The sequence below is a fragment of the Callorhinus ursinus genome, unplaced genomic scaffold (assembly GCF_003265705.2).
Source record: "Callorhinus ursinus isolate GAN/ISIS: 27379988/994484 unplaced genomic scaffold, GSC_fseal_2.0 scaffold15, whole genome shotgun sequence".
Classification (NCBI taxonomy): domain Eukaryota; kingdom Metazoa; phylum Chordata; class Mammalia; order Carnivora; family Otariidae; genus Callorhinus; species Callorhinus ursinus.
In genome coordinates, this window is record NW_027397077.1 from 43,842,593 (window position 1) to 43,861,341 (window position 18,749).

Genomic DNA, 18,749 nt, shown 5'->3' on the forward strand with positions numbered 1-18,749 from the left:
GGGGGAGGAGCAGCAGGAGGAGGGGCAGGCAGTGATGATTCTGGGCTGGCAGCCTGCAGCCTCTCCTGCCAGGGCAGTGCTCACACCTGTGGCATCTGGGGGGCATGGCCCAGGGCCAGCTGCCTGCTGGGTTATACGCTGCCCTAGATCAGGGCCACTGGAAGGGGCCCCTGATGTGGAAATGCACATGCAGGGCATTTCCAGGAAGGGCTCTGGGAAGACAGACCTGTAAGGAAGCAAGGGAGAGAAGGGGCTGTGTTGTAGCCCCCACAGAGGCTTCAGCTGGTCCCACGAGATGCTCTGGGGCTGGAACGGCCCTTTAGAGTTGTCCCCAGCTGAGGCAGGGAGACCAGGTCTTGGTAGCCAGCATCAACTGGTCATTGGCTGGAGTTGCCCCGAGGAGGGGCATGACCTTGGGTGAGGTGGCTTCCATGCTGGCAGAGCAGCTCCTAGGAGGACCCCGCCTTGGAGGATCAGCGGCCACACCCCGGACAGTGGGGCGGTGAGTGTGGGTCCTGGAGGAGGACCTGGACGGACACCACAGTGTCCACTACACAAACCAGCCCACGAGACTGTAGCCTAAGGGAACAAGGCCATCCGGGCCCTCAGCCTTCCTTCTGTTCAGCTGGCCCGCAGAGCTCCTGAGGTGGACTGCCTGTGGCGGAAGACCAGTCCCCACGCTTCCTAACTGTGACTCCCTGGTGCCTTAGCTTCCTCGGCTGTAGAATGGGGATGATGATAATAAATCTGCCTCTGTGTGGAACATTTAGAACAGTGGCTGAACGAAGTGAGCGGCTTTTATTGGGGTTGAACATGGTTTCTTGCCCTCATGGGGCTCACGGTCTGGTGGGAGGAACCGGTGAAGCTTGGGTGAGAAGCCAGCCCAGAGCTCATTTCTGAGAAATTGTCCCTACTCTTAGCCAAGTCCAACACAAAAACGTCACGCAGCACTGTAAATAATTTAAAGGTCAGAATAACAACAGCCACATCTCCGAGGGCCTCCTTCGGCCTGGCACTATACCTTTGGTCATTCGGCCCTCGCCGTGCCACCAGGGCGTGAGTTCCACTGAATGAGGGGACAAAACCAAGGCTCACGGAGGTGGCGTACCTTGCCCACCAGTGTCCCGGCCAGGGTCTGGTGGATGATACAGTTGGGGTAACAGAAGAGAGTGTAATGGAGGGATTACTTCAAGGGGTGTGGGCAGCATTTGGGGCATCCTGTGAGGGCTGTTGTAGCACTGAGTGTCGGCGACACTGGGGAGCTCTTACTACCTGGAGGCCTGAAGGGGCAGGGAAGGGAACATGTCACTGGAGAGAGTATAGCTGGAGGAGAGGGACCATTTAGGAGCCGTGGTTATAGGTAGGGGAATGCAGTGAGAGCCACCATATGGCCCCACAGAGAGGGAGTCTAGGGACTAAGTGTCCCAGCCTCTCTTTCTTCCTGCCCTCCAGTCTTCTGCGGGGTCTCCCACTGGCTGGACCTGACCAGAGGCTGGGGGGCAGGGGGTCTATGGGCGTAGTGTTCACACGTGAGCCCCCGGGCTGGAGAAGGGGGCAGACAGACTGCCCAGCATATCTGGGCTCTCACAGGAGGTGAGCGACGGAGCCAGCCTTGACACCAGCAGGGCCCCCATCTTGTCAGGCTCCTTGGGAATGTGCCCGTGAGGTAGGGAGCACCGGAAGTGGCCCAAGTGCGGTAAGGGACACCCCTTATCACACACACAGGATGAGGGGCAAGTGCTCAGCTTGGCTGGTGCAAGTGGTTTGGGTTACATGCTACTTGGGGTGGCTAGGGCATGGAGGCCTGGCAGAGGAAGCCGGCAGGACTGGGTGACCATCCTGCTCAGGTCACCTCCCTTCTGGGGAAACCAAACATCAGCCCTAGGGAGATGAGGCCTCTGCGCCTCGCAGACCTACCCCCTGCTTTCTGTGCCTCTCTTTGACCAATGGCCAGCTTTCCCATGTGATCCAGCTCATGCGGGGTTTGTCCACAGAAGATTCTGGAACCAGGTGTCCTGCTGGGGAGAGGGTGGTTAGGATCTGAGAGTGGGAGCAAGCACCAGTGGTAACAGGGATGGGGGGAGACACTGCAGGCATGAGTGGGCGGTGTGCGGGTAGAAGAGGTGGCCAGCTTGGGGGCTTCATGAAGATACCCTGGGCTCCCGAGCCAGGTGCCGGCTATACGGACAAGCCTCAGGAGCTGGGCTGGGGTGTTTACAACAGCACAGGTTTCTGGGGCGAGTCGGCCTGGGTGTGGGAGGGCGGGAGGGAGGATGAAGGCCCAGAGCCTCTTTAGCGGGGTTCACTCGGCACTCACAATGACCTCTGCGTCTGTGTGGCTACTGTACCACACTGGAATTGACACATACCCTGGGGACATCTGGGAGAATGTGGCAGGTTTCGGCCAACTGCTCTCCTTCCCACCCCTGTCCTCCTTGGCCCTCTGTGTCCTTGTCTTCTCTCTTGAAGATCTTTCTCTAACCCCTTCATTGTACAGGTGGGGGAAACTGAGGCCCAGAGAAGGAAAGGGACTTGCCTAGAGTCACACAGCTGTGTAGAGGCAGCACCAGGACCTCCAGCCGATTAGTCTTCCACCCCACATCGCTGCTCCTCTGCCCGTGTCCTTCCAGGGCTGTGCCCATACATCTCAGCATTCATGAATGAAATAGGAACACTCACCAGGCTAGGGCTATTGTGTGAGATGCCCTGCACCAGGCCCCGATTGCCCTCCTCGCACTTAATCCCCACTGTCTCTTCTGAGGAACGACTTGCTCCTGCTTTACAAGAAGGAGCAAATCACTGAGGTTGCATCTGGTTACAAGTAACAAAACATCTTATTAGAAGTGGTTTCAATGATAGGAGTTGGCTTTTTCTTGCAAAATAAAGTCTGGATGAAGTTTTTTTTTCAGAGGCTCAACAATTCTTCGAGGACCTGGGTTTCTATCCTGCTGGTCCGCCATTGTCCCCTTGTCAGCCTCTGGTTCTCTTAGTCACAAGATGGCTGCCTAAGCTCCAGGAATCACGCTCTCACATCACAGCATCCAAAGATAGGAAACGAGAAGTCACTCTCTCAGGCCTCTGTTTTTATCAAGTGGTGTCTTGGGTTTTCAGCCTCTGTGGTCAGAGGCAGGCTGGTTGTGATGAGGAAATGGACAGCCAGACAGGAAGTGTGCCCTGCTCCCTTTGGTCATGTCTGTCATCACTGGCATGTGGTGACCAGAGGTAAGATTTGAACCAGGGTTCTTGGGGCTTCCTAGGTAGCTTTAGGCTGCTTTCCATTACAACATGTTGTCATGTAGAGACCGATTCTGATTGCCTAAGTCACTGCTCATTACCTGGGGTGCAAATGGTCCAGAACTGACCCCTCCTGCAGAGGAGCCAGGCTGGCCAACAGTGGAGGGGTCAAAGGAAAGGAAGCAGCAGATACCCAGCTAACCTCAGTCTCCAGCCCTCAAGGTCCTGGCCTCCCCAAGGCCCTTTTAAGCAAACCAGTCTTTAGCCAGTCCATGCTGTGACTTAAAACCCATGGACTGGCTATCAGCTTTACAGAAAGCATCTCTCCTATAAATAAAGGGAGCTGTGTATCCATTAGGATATTTTAAGATAGAGGAAAACCAGCTTCAAAACAAAGGAAATTCATCAATTCATGGAACTGAATGGTCCTGGGGTAATGCATTCAAGTCCAGCTTGATCCAGGATGCAGAAGATATTCCTAGGAACCAGTTGCACATACCCATCATCCTCTCTTTTTTCCCTCAGTTCTGCTTTCCTAGTTAACTCCATTCTCACACCCATATGATTGCAAGATGCCTATCCATAGCTCTGGCCCTTGCATTCCTTCTTCACATCTGGCGGGAAATAACCAGAAAGGTTCTTATTTTTTCTTCACACTGAATCCTCAGGACTTGTTCTGATTGGCCCTGACTGGCCTGAGTCAAGATCCTATCTTTGGCAATGACCAGTGGGATCTGGGAGCAATGAGCATTGGGAACCATGAGCAATGAGCAGTGGGATCTGAGAACAATGAGCAATGGGACCTGGGAGTAATGACTGGTGGGAACTGAGAGGAATGGGCAATGGGAACTGGGAGGGATGAGCAGTGGGAACTGGGAGGGATGACTGGTGGGAACTGGGAGGGATGAGCAGTGGGATCTGGCAGGGCTGACTGGCAGGAGCTGGGAGCCATCGCTGACAGGGTGACTGCAGTCAGGGTGGCTGTGGGAAAGCCTCACTGAGGAGTCAGTGTTTGCAGAGCTCCAAAGGCCACACCAGCCTTGCCGTGAAACAAGCAGGGCACTGGAGAAGGGCACTGGGAGCAGGAGAAATCTGTGCTGGCCGAGTCCTGCTGGCGTTCGGTGCGAAGGGCGGGATGCTCTGAGAAGAGGGCCATTTTTGGCGGCCCTTGAAGTGTTGGGGGGGTTAGACCATGGAGGGAGGAATGGAGCTGCATACCTGGAGGAGGGCGTGGCAGGAGGCTCGGACCGCCATGGGGTGGGCTATCCTCCTGGACTGTGTGGGGGCTTCATGTTCTTCCCAGTGGTCTCAATGTGGGAGAGTCTGTGAGAGGAAGAAGTGGAAGTCAATGCTGAGAAACAGCTTTTGGTTTTTAAAAATTAGACGTCACTCAGAACGCTTCGGAGGGTATCGGAGACTCCCGGTCACAGGAGTGCCATGCGGCATGGACTGGGTGGGAGCCGAGGTCGCTGCCTGACCTCACTCCCCTCAGAACCCCTTCCACCTCCCAGAAGTTCACCCCCCCAGATCCTCTGGGCAGCCCCAGAGTCTGCCATGGCCCAGGAGGCCAACTTCAATAGCATCTATTTGGTGTTACGATTCAAGGAATTTTCTGGAGCCAAGTTTCTCCCAAGGCCCCTCCCAGGCCCAAGAATCCTGCCCTGGGTAATTCTGGGCTCTGGGCAGCACCTGGTACATTGTTGGCACTTCCTGGGGGACCTGTCAGAAAGAGATTGATTTTTCTCCCTCCAGCGGTGCGGAAAATTCTTCCTGCTCTCCAGACAGGTTTGGGGCTGGGTTGGGGGGCAGAGAAGCAGACTGAGAGTAGCCCCGCCCTACCCTGTGCAGGAATCCCCACCGCAGACCCCAGCTGCTGCTGCCACATTCTGCAGGACAGGGAGCTCATCACCTCCCCACAGCCCCCCATCCAGGTCTGGTCGCGTGGTGGGAAGGGCTGGCCTCTCACTGAGCGGGGATCTGCTATCCTGTGACTCCTCTCCAACTGGAGTCCCCGTTCTGCCCTCTGGATGGACACACAGTCCCTCCCACTCACCCTGCCCCAGGATAGGCCTGCAGAGCAGATGGGGCAGTGACCAAGGACACCCAGAAACTTCCTTCTCTAGGCTGAGCAGCTCCAGCTCCTTAGGTATGGGGTCTCCAGCCCTTTCCCCTATACATACTCTATCTGTCTCTGTCCATCTGCTGGGGTGTAGTTCAATTCTGAAAATCACATAGCAATCTCCTCCCTTACTGTGGGCCCCGGACCTCAGTTAATATGACCTCAGGTTTTTTAGCAGCTTATTAGCTCATATTGAAGTTGTGGTCATGTAAAGCTTTCAGTCTTTCTCAGACTCTCCTGTCCTGTGCTTTTGTAACCTTTTTTTTTTAATACCAAAGATTATAGGGGTTTACCTCACTTCTGGCTGGTTTCAACCACATGTTTTAGTCTGTGGAAGTGACTGAATCCTGACTGGGGCTCTAGTCACATTATCTTCTGTGGGCACCCATGCTGACTAGGGCCAGATTTCAGTGGCACCAAAAGACTCCCCCGATGCCCTTCTTCCGGGGTATTCACTGTGCCAGAAATTTCCCCATAATGCCCTCAATGCGTGCTCTTCCTCTAGCCTGGTCCTTCTTTGGGTTCCTTGTTTCAGTGCATAGTCTCCTTATCCATGAGAGGCCTGTGAGTTGCCCTGGGCCCCCGACAAACTCCCCATGGATCATTCACCAGGTATTGCTGATTTTCCCCTCCTGTCCCCTCCTGCCACCACCTATGTCAGAGCCACTGTTGTCTCTGGCTTGGGTGATGGGGACAGTATCTTTCAACATCTCTGCCCTGCCACTCTGACCTTCTCTAACCTAATTTCCTTTCTGTCTGGAATGATCTCTAAAGGTGTCATTCAGACCTCGCCACTCCCCTGCCTAAAAGGCCCTCAGTGGCACTCCTTAGCTTGCAGGTGATCCAGGCTCCTCCCTGCCCTGAGTGGCCACCCCCCTGCCTCTTCCCATTTCTTTCGTGGGCAGGCCACATCCCTCCTACCTCTGGGCCTTGGCATGTGCTGTTTCCTGGTCTGAAATGCTGTTTTCCCATCCTGCTAAGTTTGGCTGATTCTATTTGATCCTTCCTGTTATTTGGCTGCCAGCTCAGCCTTTACCTTCTTGCGGGAGCCTTCCTGAAGCTGTACACAAGAGCAGCTACTCTTGGGTCAAAAGTTTTCTCTGCATTCTGTTCCACTCTTTCATAGAATGCACCAAATTTACAGATTCAGGAGGGTTATTATGGCTGCTCCTGGCTTGGATCTGTAGGCCCAGAGAAGGCGGGGATAGCATCTCCCTGCATCACGGTCCTCCCAGGGCCCCTGCAGTGGGGGTGATACCGAATAGCACACAGTTGGTGCTCAATGTAAAATGAGTCAGTGAATGAACATGAATAGACACACACTAGGTCCTTCTTTCCGCTTCCTACTGGTCAGTACCTTCTCCATGCCAGGCTTTCTCTGCCAGAGGCTAGGGAGGTGGAGGTGAATGGCCGGGCCCCAGCCTCTGAGGAATGTCACAGGTGGGGTTCTCCAGAAGCAGAGGCTGAGATGGAGTTTCAGGTCCAAGCTGTTGAGTAGGACTCAGCGAAGGGAAAGGGAAGGAGCAGGGCTGAGCTGAGGTGGTGCTGCAATGTTGGCCAGACAAAGCCTTGGAAAGAACTCTGGGGCAGGTACTGCCCATCCAACTGGCCAGACCTGTTACCCCTGCCTCTCTGAGCCCCTGGCTTCCGCCCACCTGCGAAGGCTGCAGTTCTGCAGGTGGGACAAGCCCTGGAGTATCTGACAGCTGGGGGTGTATGCTGATTCCACCCCCGGTCCCAGGACGTGCTGGAGCTGGCTCCTATGGGCTCACAAGACCCAGTGTTAAAGATTCAGGGATTTGTGAGCCAGTTGTTAAGTCATTTGTAGCTTAAAATCAGCCATGATAGGAACATTTATCCCAAAGAAATTAGCAAACACTATAAAAGGCACGAAAGGTCTTCCCCCACCCCACCCCCCGAAATTTACTAGTACATCACTAGCTGCAGCTTTGATATAAGACTTCCCTTGAAGGGGCATCTGAATGGCATATCTCCATGTCCACCACAAAGACCCACTGTCCTGATGGGAGATGCTGACAGGTGGATCGTCTCATAGGGCGAAGGTGACAGGTATCAATAGCCCAGGACAGTCATAAAGACCATGAGGGAGTCACTGACAATCAAGGAAGCCTTCGCGGATGAGGTGACTTTTTTCTGACATGATAGCATATTCAAAAGGCACAAAAAGCAATCCCATACGTAAGGCTCCTTTCTCCCCAGATCCCTGGCACTTGGTGCCCTCCCCAGAAGTAGCTACTCTTACCAATTTCTCATGTATTCTCCAGAGATATTATTCTGTGCTCTTACTAACACCCATGCCCACATCTTTTCTTCCTCACACAAATGAGCTCATGCTCTGCATACTTTTCTGCACCATGCTTTGTTCTCTTCACCGTGTCTCTTTCAGATCAGCCTTCATTAGTAAGTACAGAACTGCCCGGTTCTCTTTAACAGCTGCAGAACATTCCAGTTTACAGAAGTGTCAGAATTTATATAACCAGTCCCCACTGGCGGATCTTTTGATTCTCTCGGCCTTTTGATATTTCAGATAACGCCTCCGTGAGGCACTTGGTCATTTGGCACATGCGTGAGCCTCCCCAGAGGGTACATATCCAGTGGTGGAATTGTTGGGTTGAGCCTCTGAGATGGCAGTAAGGATTAACTGGGTAAGGAACAGGGAGCCAGAGCCAAGAGGTGGACAAGGACGGGCATGGCAGTCAAGAGGAAGGGGTTTGTTCTCAGCTCGCCTCAGAGGAGTGGCATGCGGCCGCTGGGGTCATGGCCAGTACACTGGGTGCACTCAGACAAGGAAATTAAGGAGAGTTTAGGAAGGGACTGCTGTCCAAGAACTGATGAACAAGGGACAGCCTGTGGCACATCCATATGACAGAGTATTATTCAGTCATGGAAAGGAAGGCCGTATTGGTACCTGCTACACCATGCTACACGGATGGACCTTGAAAACCTTCTGCTGAATGAAGGAAGCTAGACCCACAAAGGGCCACCTAGTATATGAAGCCATTTATGTGAAATGTCTAGAATGGGCAAATCATAAAGACAGAATGCTAGTTAGTGGCTGCCTGAGACTGAGGGGAAGGGAGAAATAGGGAGTGACCCCTAACAGGTAAGGAGTGTCTTTCTAGGGAGATGAGAATGAGGGGCCCAGGGGGGGAGCGAGCAGGAGGAGTACCTTTCAGGACTTCCCTCCTGCCCTCTAATCCCCCACTAGTGCTTCCACTGGTCAGACCCACCTGGAGGTGACAGCTGCATTCCATTGGTCCCATGACCGATATGCACCAGGCCCAACCAACCAATCACCAGTAGCAGTGGTCGGGGGCCGTGTAGTCTCCTTGAGGCGTGAAGCAGGAAGCAGAAGCATGGGGAGTGGTCTGGAGAGGCTACGGATGCACACTCTGATCTTGCTTATGTCTCTCCCTTTCTCTGAGCCTCCCTTTCTTCACCTGTGAAATGGGAATGATAACGTCCATCTCTCAGGGAGTGTCAGGAAGATCAGACAGGGCTCTGGAAACACTGTATCAGTTAGAGGAGTATGGATACAAAGCCGGGACAGACAGAGTTGGAAGACAGAGAGACAGCATCAGAAGCAGCTCTGGAAATCATCTAGTTCAGACCCTTGGGTTCAAAATGGGGAAACTGAGGGCCAACGAGGGTACCTGGCCAGTCAGCAGCAGACACAGCCCAGTCTCAGCACTGGAGACCATCCCTGCATACAGCTTCTCTTCTGAGATCGTTTTCTTAAAAATAGGCTTTATTTTTCAGATCAGTTTTGGATTCACAGCAAAACTAAGAAGAAGGGACAGAGATCTCCCATAAACACCCCACCCCCCACACACAAAGTCTCTCTGCACCAGAGACACATTTGTTGCAACCAATATGAGGTCCTTGTAAGTCCTGACTCAAGTTCCGGGCCTCCGCTGGCTTCCCTGTCCGCTCACGATAAAATCGCACCTCCTAGCCGACCAGCGGCCACAGGTGGAGAAGAGAAGGGAACGTGTTCCCCTCATCAGGTAAAACGTGAACCCTGTAGCAGCCACTTCTCTCCCCCGAAGTCCCCCCAGCCCGCTAAGCTGAGGCTCCTTGCTGTGTTCAGACCCCAGGCCACCGGTGGGGTGGGAGGTGGGAGAACTCCGTGTTCTCCAGAGACCCTCTGAGACACCAGACCGTGGGCCTCACAGATTTATTTTCCCCTTTACTTTCCTGCTGCATCGACGCCTCTCTGCATCACAGGATGGTAAAATGGGAGCCCCCAAGCAGTCGTATGTGGCTGCTCTGTAAGCTGGGACCCAGTAGTGCCACCAGGCCCATAAAATATTGACATGGGTCTGTCCCAGCTGCTCCAAGCCCTCTGATCGCCCCTCCCCGCATCATAGCTGCTCCCGGGATCCTCTGGACTTCCCCTCCAGCCAGCCAGGAAGGGCCTCTCAGACCCTGAACATTTAGGGCGCGTTGCTCAGGCTCGCTGCATGCTGGTCGTGGAATAGTTTGAATGCACCCTGTAGGTGAATTTACCTTTGGGCATTTCCTGGGCACCTGCTGTGTGCCAAGCACTGGGAAAGTGCATGGGGTTGTGTCATCTTAGAGCCCGTAGACCCTCCAACTACACGTGTCATTGAATCACAATCCAGACTCTCCCAGTGTAAAAGGAAGCTTATCCTGAAGTCCCTCTGGACAGCTGAGAAGCTGGTAGTCAGCCTGGCCTCCGGGGCTGGGAGCGGGGGTGCAAAGAATGTGGCTTTGTCCCACACTTGTTTCCTCTGCTGTTGTCCCCTGCCTCGGGGAGAGGGCTGGGTGCCCACCCGGATGCCCGTCTGGGTGGCCAGTTCTGGCCAGGGCGGCCGTGATTATGCCCAGCTTAGCGCGGATATAATGCAATCACTGAGGCTCTGAAAATGCAGAGTTTGCAGGGTTAACAGGCTGGACATCATCTGATTAGGGGCCCACACAAATACTAGCATGGCCTCAGGCCAGCTGTGGCCTCACAGGAAGAGGGAGGCAATGTGCGGGAGGCTGCATGCAATGGGAGTGGTAGCTGCACCCAGCCTGACCCCGGAGCCTGACCTCCGGCACCGGGGCTCCTGGCCCAGCATCCGCCACACGAAAACAGTTGGTGTCACAGCCTAAGAAATATAACCTAGGGGCGCCTGGGTGGCTCAGATGGTTAAGCGTCTGCCTTCGGCTCAGGTCATGATCCCAGGGTCCTGGGATCAAGTCCCGCATCGGGCTCCCTGCTCAGTGGGGAGCCTGCTTCTCCCTCTGCCTCTCTCTCTCTCTCTCTCTCTCTCTCTGTCTCTCATGAATAAATAAATAAAATCTTTAAAAAAAAAAAAAGAAATATAACCTAAGGCTTTTTCACTAAAACCTTCCAGAGACTTTTTAGAAAACCCACTGTATTAAGGTATAATTCACACACCATCCCCAGTACACTTAGGGAAAGTGTACAGTTCCGCACTCTCGAACATAGTCTCAGGTATGTTCAACCATCATAATTTTCGAGTATTTTCATAACCTCAGAAAGGAACCTGTACCCTCCAGCCGTCACTCATCTCCCCCAGCCTCTTCCCAAACCACTAGTCTACCTTCTGTCTCTATAGATTTGCCTATTCTGGACATCGCATATAAATGCAATCACACAATTTGTGTCTTTTGTGTCTGGCTTCTGTCCCTGAGCATAATGCTCCCAAGATCCATCCATGTTGTAGCATGTGTCAGCACTTCATTCCTTTTTATGGCTGAATAATGTTCCATTGTGTGGATGTGCCACATTTTGTTTATCCATTCATCAGTTGAAGGACAGTTGGGTTGTTTCCACTTTTTGGCGATTATGAAGAATGCTGCTGTTCACATTGGTTTACAAGTTTTTACGGGTGTATGTTTTTATTTCTCCTGAGTATATACTTAGGAGCAGAATTGCTGGCGGGGTGTCTTAGTCTTTTTAGGAGGCAAAGTACCACAGACTGGGTGACTTATAAACAACAGACATTTATGTCTCACAGTTCTGGAGGCTGGAAGTCCAAGATAAGTCACCAGCATGGTCGCCTTCTGGGAGCGCCCTCTTTCTGGTTCAAAGCCAGTGCCTTCTTGCTGTATCCTCACATGGTGGAAGGGGCTAGGGGTCTCTCTGGAGCCTCTTTTATAAGGCATTATCCCCTTCACGACAGTTCCACCCTCATGACTTAAGAATCTCCCAAAGGCCCCACTTACTGTCTCCCCGGGGGGAGGAGGGTTGGGGGAGTTAGGATTTCAACACATGAATTTGGGGGGTGGGACTCAAACATTCAGGTCATAGCACTGGGCCATACGATAACCCTGTGTTTCACATTTTGAGGCACTACCAGATAGTTTTCCACAGGGCTGCTCCATTTCACATTCCCACCAGCAGTGTGTGAAGGTTTCCATTTCTCCACACCCTTGCTAACACTTGCTATGTCTGTATTTCTTCTGTCAGCCATCCTAGAGGGTGTGAAGTGGCTATTTTGATTTGCATTTGCCTGATGCCTAATGATGTTGAGCATCCTTTGATGTGCTTAGTGACTGTTGTACCCACTGCATTTTTTTAATTGTAACATATAGCTTCTGTGCAAAAAAGCACACAGGACATTTACATTGATTTAAAAGAAGAATTATAAGGCACCCAGGTGGCTCAGTCGTTAAGCATCTGCCTTCGGCTCAGGTCATGATCCCAGGGTCCTGGGATGGAGCCCCACATCGTGCTCCCTGCTCAGCGGGAAGCCTGCTTCTCCCTCTCCCACTCCCCCTGCTTGTGTTCCCTCTCTTGCTGTGGCTCTCTCTGTCAAATAAATAAAATCTTTAAAAAAAATAAAAGAAGAATTATAAAGCATCCGTATCAAGGAACAGACATTGCCGGCACCCCAGAACCAGGTGACCCCTGTCAACCACAGCCCCTCGCACCCCACCCCGGAGACAGCCACCGTCTTGATATTTGTGACCCTCATTTCTTGATTTCTTATTGTGACCCTCATTTTTTGACTTCTTATTATAACTTTCCACCTCTGTAGGTGCCCCCGAACAATACAATCTACTTTTGAACTTGTTATAGATGAACTCATTCCATGGACGTCTTTTCCAATTGCTTTTTTCCCTCCCCACTGTATTTCTGAGCTTGACCTCTGTTGGTGGGCTTTGCTGTAGCTGTTCACTGTCACTGTCCTGTAGTGTCCCGCTGAGCACACCCCTCAGCTTATCCATCCCACCATGGCTGGACATATGGAGAGTGCCCAGTGTGAAGATACCATGAAACCACACTGGGCACTCTCCACATGTCCTTCAATGCTGCTGCTATGAACGTCCTTGAACCTGTTTCCTGTGCACACAAGCATATGATTCTTTCAGGTATATGCCTTGGAAGTGAAATTTCTGAGCCATAGGTCAGCATATCTTATTAGACACCGTGCAGTGTAGGCACACCCGCCGGCCGTGCTGAGGGTTCTAGGTGCCCCGCATCCTCAGTATCGTCTGAATCCGTTCTGAGTGTCCCCCAGCACGTGTGTGTTGAAATCTCTGACTGCACTGCAATCCCAGTCAGTCGGAACCTGCTGCCTAACGCTGCCCCCAAAGCGCATCGCCACACCCCTGAGCCTTGCTCTTTTCCCACGCTTCTCAGGCCCAGGCGGGGAGGAGGGCTGGACGCTTAGGAACTATCTCCTCACTGACAACCAGAAGGGACATCTGTGTTATCTGGGGGGCTGCTCATCCAGTAGCAGCTGCGCGTGTGTGCAGGTCGTATGAGGACGACAGCACACAGTAGGTGCTCTGTCACACTAGGTGTCCTGGAATCAGAGCATTCTGCCAACTGAAATCTCTGTCCCTGAACATTCTGGATGCTTGTGGCATTGCTGGCTCATTTGATTCCAGATACTGTGGTTGAAACAGGGTGGTGCTCCCTTCCCGTTGAGTCCACTGACCCAAGCACTGGTCACCTCCTCCTGGAAGCAGAGCTCCCAGGACTGGGAGGACCCTGAACAGGAGCCCATCCTTGGAGACAGGAAACTTATCTTGTCACCACTGTGTCCCCAGCACCCATACCGGCCCAGGCCTAGAGGCAGAGCTAATGACTATTTTTTGAATGTCTGATTCTGTTCCAGCACGCTGGCTTTTGCCAAGAAAAGATGGAATTGACTTCATTCCATGTTTCAGTGAAGGCGGCTGAGGCCCAGAGAGGGGGTGTGACAATTCCAAGGTCACAAAGCAAGTCAGCAGAGCCACCAAGCAGTTGATTCGCAACCCTCAGCAGTAAGAAGACCCTTGCCTCTGAATGCCCCACAGACCAGCTCCAGGACTTAGCTGAGCCTCAGTTTTTACCCCTGTAAAATGGAATCATATTAACCTCATAGAGTTAAATAATGCCACATACGAAAACATGGGCCCAGTGCGTGTACAGGTGATCAATAAATGTTCAGTCATTTACTCATTAATCCACTTTTTTTCCCACTCTATAACAGGCAAAGTTAATTTGCCAGTCCAGATGAAGACCATGAAAATGCTCATACACTGTGACCCAGAAACTATGCTCACTAATACATCCCCATCCCAGTGCCTGGTACACAGTAGGAGCTTCATAAATGTCTGTTGGAATAAAATCGGGCTGAAGATGATGAAAAAGGAAGAGAAGCTTTAGTTCCAAAGATACTTCCTTCTATAATATAGTTTAAACAAAGAAAGAAGGCAGGGAGAGAAAAGATTTTAAAAAGAACAAACCCCAAAGCCTGAAAACAACCTAAATATCCAGTACCACGGGGGTTTGGTAAATGTTGCTTTCTTTGCTTGCAGGGATATTCCAAGGCAGGGGTCAGCAAACTATGGCTCACGGGCCAACTGCCCGTGTACCAGCCATTAATTTTGCCTGTCCTTGAACTTCGTATCAGTGGAATCACACAGTCAGTTCTTTCTGGCATCCAACTTCTCTCACTCAGCATTACATCTTAGAGATCTGTTCTTTTTGTGTGTATTATTAGTTCATTCTTTTCTGCTGCAGTCAGGTGCTTCATTGTATGATTACAATTAGTTACAATTACCATCCATCCCCGTTTTGCATACGGGGAAACTGCAGCACAGAGGACTCAAGAAGTTGCCCAAGGGCACACAGCAGGCTGGTGTTAGATCTAGGATTTAAACCCAGGGTCCAGCATCTGTGCTTTTCGGGGGTTCACCGTATAGTGCTGCATCTCAGTGCTATGGCAATGGGAGCCTGAGGGGAACTGGGAACTCAGAAGAAGAGGCCCACCGTGTAGCCTGGAGGTCAGGGAAAGCTGCCAGGGAAGGCTAAATCAGAGCCAGGGTTCCCAGCCTCGGGTGTTCACCGTGCCTGGCAGATGTCATAAGTGGTCAAAGCAGATGACCTCTGAAAATACATACTCGAGGTCAGGGAGGCGATATGGAGTGGTGGGTACTGTGACAGATTGAGGGATGCCAGCCTGGGAAGGAGGCAGCTGCTGGGACAGCTCCAGGTGTTGCTGCCATGTGACAGTGCTGGCAGAGGCTGCGGGGAGCAGGACTGCCATGCTGCCATTGGTGGCCAGCTGCCCCCCCCGTAGGTCAGTCCTCAGCTGTACCCATTAGTAAATGATTTGAATCTCACCCTAGAGTTGCCAGATGCCCTTTCTGTTTGCCAAAACGCAGAAACTAACCAACCAACCAACCCCGGAAGTCTATCTGCTGGTTTTTAAATGTTGGTTCAAAAATTATTTTAAACCTGTGCAGGCCAGGGGCGCCTTGGTGGCTCAGTCGGTTAAACCGTCTGCCTTCGGCTCAGGTCATGATCCCGGGGTCCTGGGATCAGGTCCTGCGTGGGGCTCCCTGCTTAGTGGGGAGTCTGCTTATCCCACTTCCTCTGCCCCTCCGCACTGCTTGTGCTCTTGCTCTCCATCTCTCTCTCTTAAATAAATAAATAAAATCTTTAAAAAAATAATAAAAAATAAATAAAGCTGTGCAGGTCAAAGAGAACCCTCTGTGTGCCCTGGACTGGCCTGAACTGACCTGAGCACCAATCTAAGGACCAGATAGGAGTTGGGAGGGGCCGGGAGAGCAAGTGAGCTCCAGGTAGAAGCACAGCACAGAGGCCAGGGGTGAGAGGGATTTGAATCCAGGTCTGAGATCCCCCCACTACAAGGAACCACAAAAGCCCGAGCTGGGGAGGCTGGGCGGGGCTGGGCGGGGCTGGGCGAGGCTGGGCGGGGCGGGGCTGGGCCGGGTTGGGGGCCGCCCCGGGCCGCTGCGTGCAGTGTGCAGTGACGTGTGCTGTGCTCTTCCCCGCCCACCCCTGCAGATCCTGGAGGAGAACATGAAGCTGGAATGTAAGTGCCACGGTGTGTCCGGCTCGTGCACCACCAAGACATGCTGGACCACGCTGCCGCAGTTCCGGGAGCTGGGCTACGTGCTCAAGGACAAGTACAACGAGGCTGTCCACGTGGAGCCCGTGCGAGCCAGCCGCAACAAGCGGCCCACCTTCCTGAAGATCAAGAAGCCGCTGTCGTACCGCAAGCCCATGGACACAGACCTGGTGTACATCGAGAAGTCGCCCAACTACTGCGAGGAGGACCCGGTGACAGGCAGCGTGGGCACGCAGGGCCGCGCCTGCAACAAGACCGCCCCGCAGGCCAGCGGCTGCGACCTCATGTGCTGTGGCCGCGGCTACAACACCCACCAGTACGCCCGCGTGTGGCAGTGCAACTGCAAGTTCCACTGGTGCTGTTATGTCAAGTGCAACACCTGCAGCGAGCGCACCGAGGTGTACACGTGCAAGTGAGCCCGCGACTCGGCGGCTGGGTGCTTCCAGCCGCAAGTCAGACTGCAGGGGGGACCGGACAGCTTCCGGCTGCAGTCAACCTGGCAGGTCTCGTCTGGGATCTCCGCGGGGGAATGCTGAGCTTGTCTTTTCTGCTGTGGGGACACCTCTCCTGGGTTTTCCGCAGGCGCCCGGTGGAAAGATCTCCCCAGAGCCCTGGACTGTTCTCTTCCACACCCAGTGCTGCTCCGCCCCACCCCACACACCGCCTGGGGGGGCCTCCCCGGCTGGAGCAGAGCCTTTTGCACCAGGAGCTCTGGGCCCTGGGGCCTCAACATAGCAATATTTAACAATTTATTCTGATAAAAAATAATATTAATTTATTAAATTAAAAAAGAATCCTCCCACCTCATCGGGATCCGTTTTCTGCAATCAAAGTGGACTGCTTGCTTTCCTTGCGGGATAATTTTGTCGCTAGGACAAGGAGTCAAGTAGAACTGTACATAATTATCCTTTATGCAGATATTTCTACTAGTTGATTTTGCAAGTACCCCCCCCTTGCAGCACTAGATGTTTAAGAGCAGACGTCCTTTATACATATATAGATATATATACACACACGTTTATATTTTTTTGCTGTTTGCTGCTACTTATCCAGAAATTTAAGCTGGTCCAGATTTGGAGTCGTCTCCCAGATTATGATTCCCATCCTTTAGTCCTCCCCAGCTCAAACTTACACCAGTAGAAGAATCCAGTTTGGAATACAGAGAGAGAGGAAAGATAATAATAAAACTCCCAGCAGTTTCCATCTTTTGGAAAGTGAGCCACTGGATAAGAGAGAATATTTTGTAAGAGACTATTTTTATATGAATATTTTATTTATATCAAGTCTGCCTGTATGATTCCATGGCCTGTGCTTCTTCTTAATTCTGGTACTTGCTTTGGGCTAAGGAGGAGCGAGGCCTGGTTCCCATAGGGACCCTCACATAGCTGGGTTCTCGAGTTCTGTTGGCCAAGCGGGCAGAAGTGGCCCCTGGATGCCTGGGTTGGGGGTGTCATTGGTATTACCTGAGAAAAGAATCAGATCCCCAGCCTACGCCTTTTGAGCTAGGTCACCATGATGAGCCATGTGGCGGGCAGGCCCATGCCCTTGGCATTGGGTGACCATTAGAGGGCTTGATGGTTCACCACACGGCAAAAATCAGCTCAGGAAGCCCGCTCCTCACCAGGATGCCCCTCCCATTGCCATGTGTCCTGACAGGTGAGGCACAGTCCTCAGTTATGGAGCAGAAAAACTGGGGTGAGGGGTCCCATGAGCAGCAGAGCTCGGCAGGGCTTCCTGGATGTCACGGTTCTAGAGCAGACCGGCAGAGAGTTGTGGATGAGGCCTCTCTGCTCTGGGTCCACCTATATCCAGTGCCTGCCAACCTGCAAAGCTCTCCTCCAAGAGGCTGTGGGTGTTCTAATATGTGTCCGTTTGCATTTCTGTGTGCACGTGTGTGTGTGTGTGTGTGTGTGTGTGTGTGTGTGTGTGAGACCTCCGGGAGTCTTGGGGTAGTCACGTGACTTTGCACCTTCAAGCACCTCTGGGGTGCTGACGTGCCTACATTGTGTGTTCTCCTGCATATACCCAGCTATGTGTGTGTCTCTCTCCATGTGCCTGAGAGATTCAGGGGGGTGTGTGCATGTGGGTGTGTGCCTGTGCATCTGCTGGTCCCCAGGTGTCTCTGCTTGCGGGTGAGGTGTGGTGTGAGGCAGACTACAGGGACCTTTGGCGATTGTGTTGAGCCACCAAGAGATGGCACCTCTGAACTCTGTGCCCACAGACACTGGTGAAACTCAGATACCTCTGAGACCACAGCCTGATGGCCCCACGCACTGGGAGCCCCTCAGTGTCTAGGCTGTGTTGGACTCCCCAATGTCAGCACTGGGCCTGGATCACAGCATGGACAAATAAAATGGCTGGATGGTTGGTTGATTTCTTCCATTGGACCATTTATTTCTTCTTTACTTGGGTGTCAGGATGGGTAAGGATGTGAAGGAATGAGTGGATGGATGGATAGCTGGATGGATGGGTGAGTGGGTGGATGGATGGATGGATGGATGGATGGATGGATGGATGGATGGATGGTGGAGTGGGTAGGTGGGTGGGTAAGTAGATGGGTGGATATCTGGATGGGGGAGTGGGTGGGTGGTTGGGTGGATAGGTAGGTAGGTGGGTACGTAAGGGAGGAGAAAATACACAGAAGCTTCTTATAGATCCCATGTTACAGTCTGTCTCTGTCTTAGAAAACCAGAGTCTACCATGAGCAAAGAGAGTTTCCAAGCTTATAGTCCCTCTGTTCCTGGCCTCATGGTGCCCAAGATTTGGGAAGGTTCTGACCAGCCTCCCCAGATACCAGAAATTACCCCCATGACCTTAGTCAGATGAAGAGTGTGTCTGGCTTGAGGGCAGCAAGGCCTACGAGAAGAAGGGCCAGGTTGCCTGCCAGCCTGTCACCTGGCCCCTTAGCACACTTGTAGTTCCTGACCCTGGGCCTGCTCCCTCTCTGATGTCCCCAGCTCAGTTGAGCTCTGAGCCTCAGTTTCTCCATCTGTAAAAGTAGGATAATAATATTTACATCACGGGGTCCT

The 18,749-nt window shown here is 52.6% G+C and overlaps 1 protein-coding gene across 1 annotated transcript in view; it reads left to right on the plus strand.

The window, feature by feature from the left end:
* Positions 1-18,088, plus strand: part of WNT7A (Wnt family member 7A) — a 66,029-nt gene extending 47,941 nt beyond the window's left edge. The window contains exon 4 of the mRNA XM_025885648.2: positions 15,657-18,088. Within this exon, the coding sequence (XP_025741433.1) occupies positions 15,657-16,136 (480 nt within the window). The 3' untranslated portion in view covers positions 16,137-18,088. The remainder of the gene's footprint in view (positions 1-15,656) is intronic.
* The last annotated feature ends 661 nt before the right edge of the window (positions 18,089-18,749 follow it).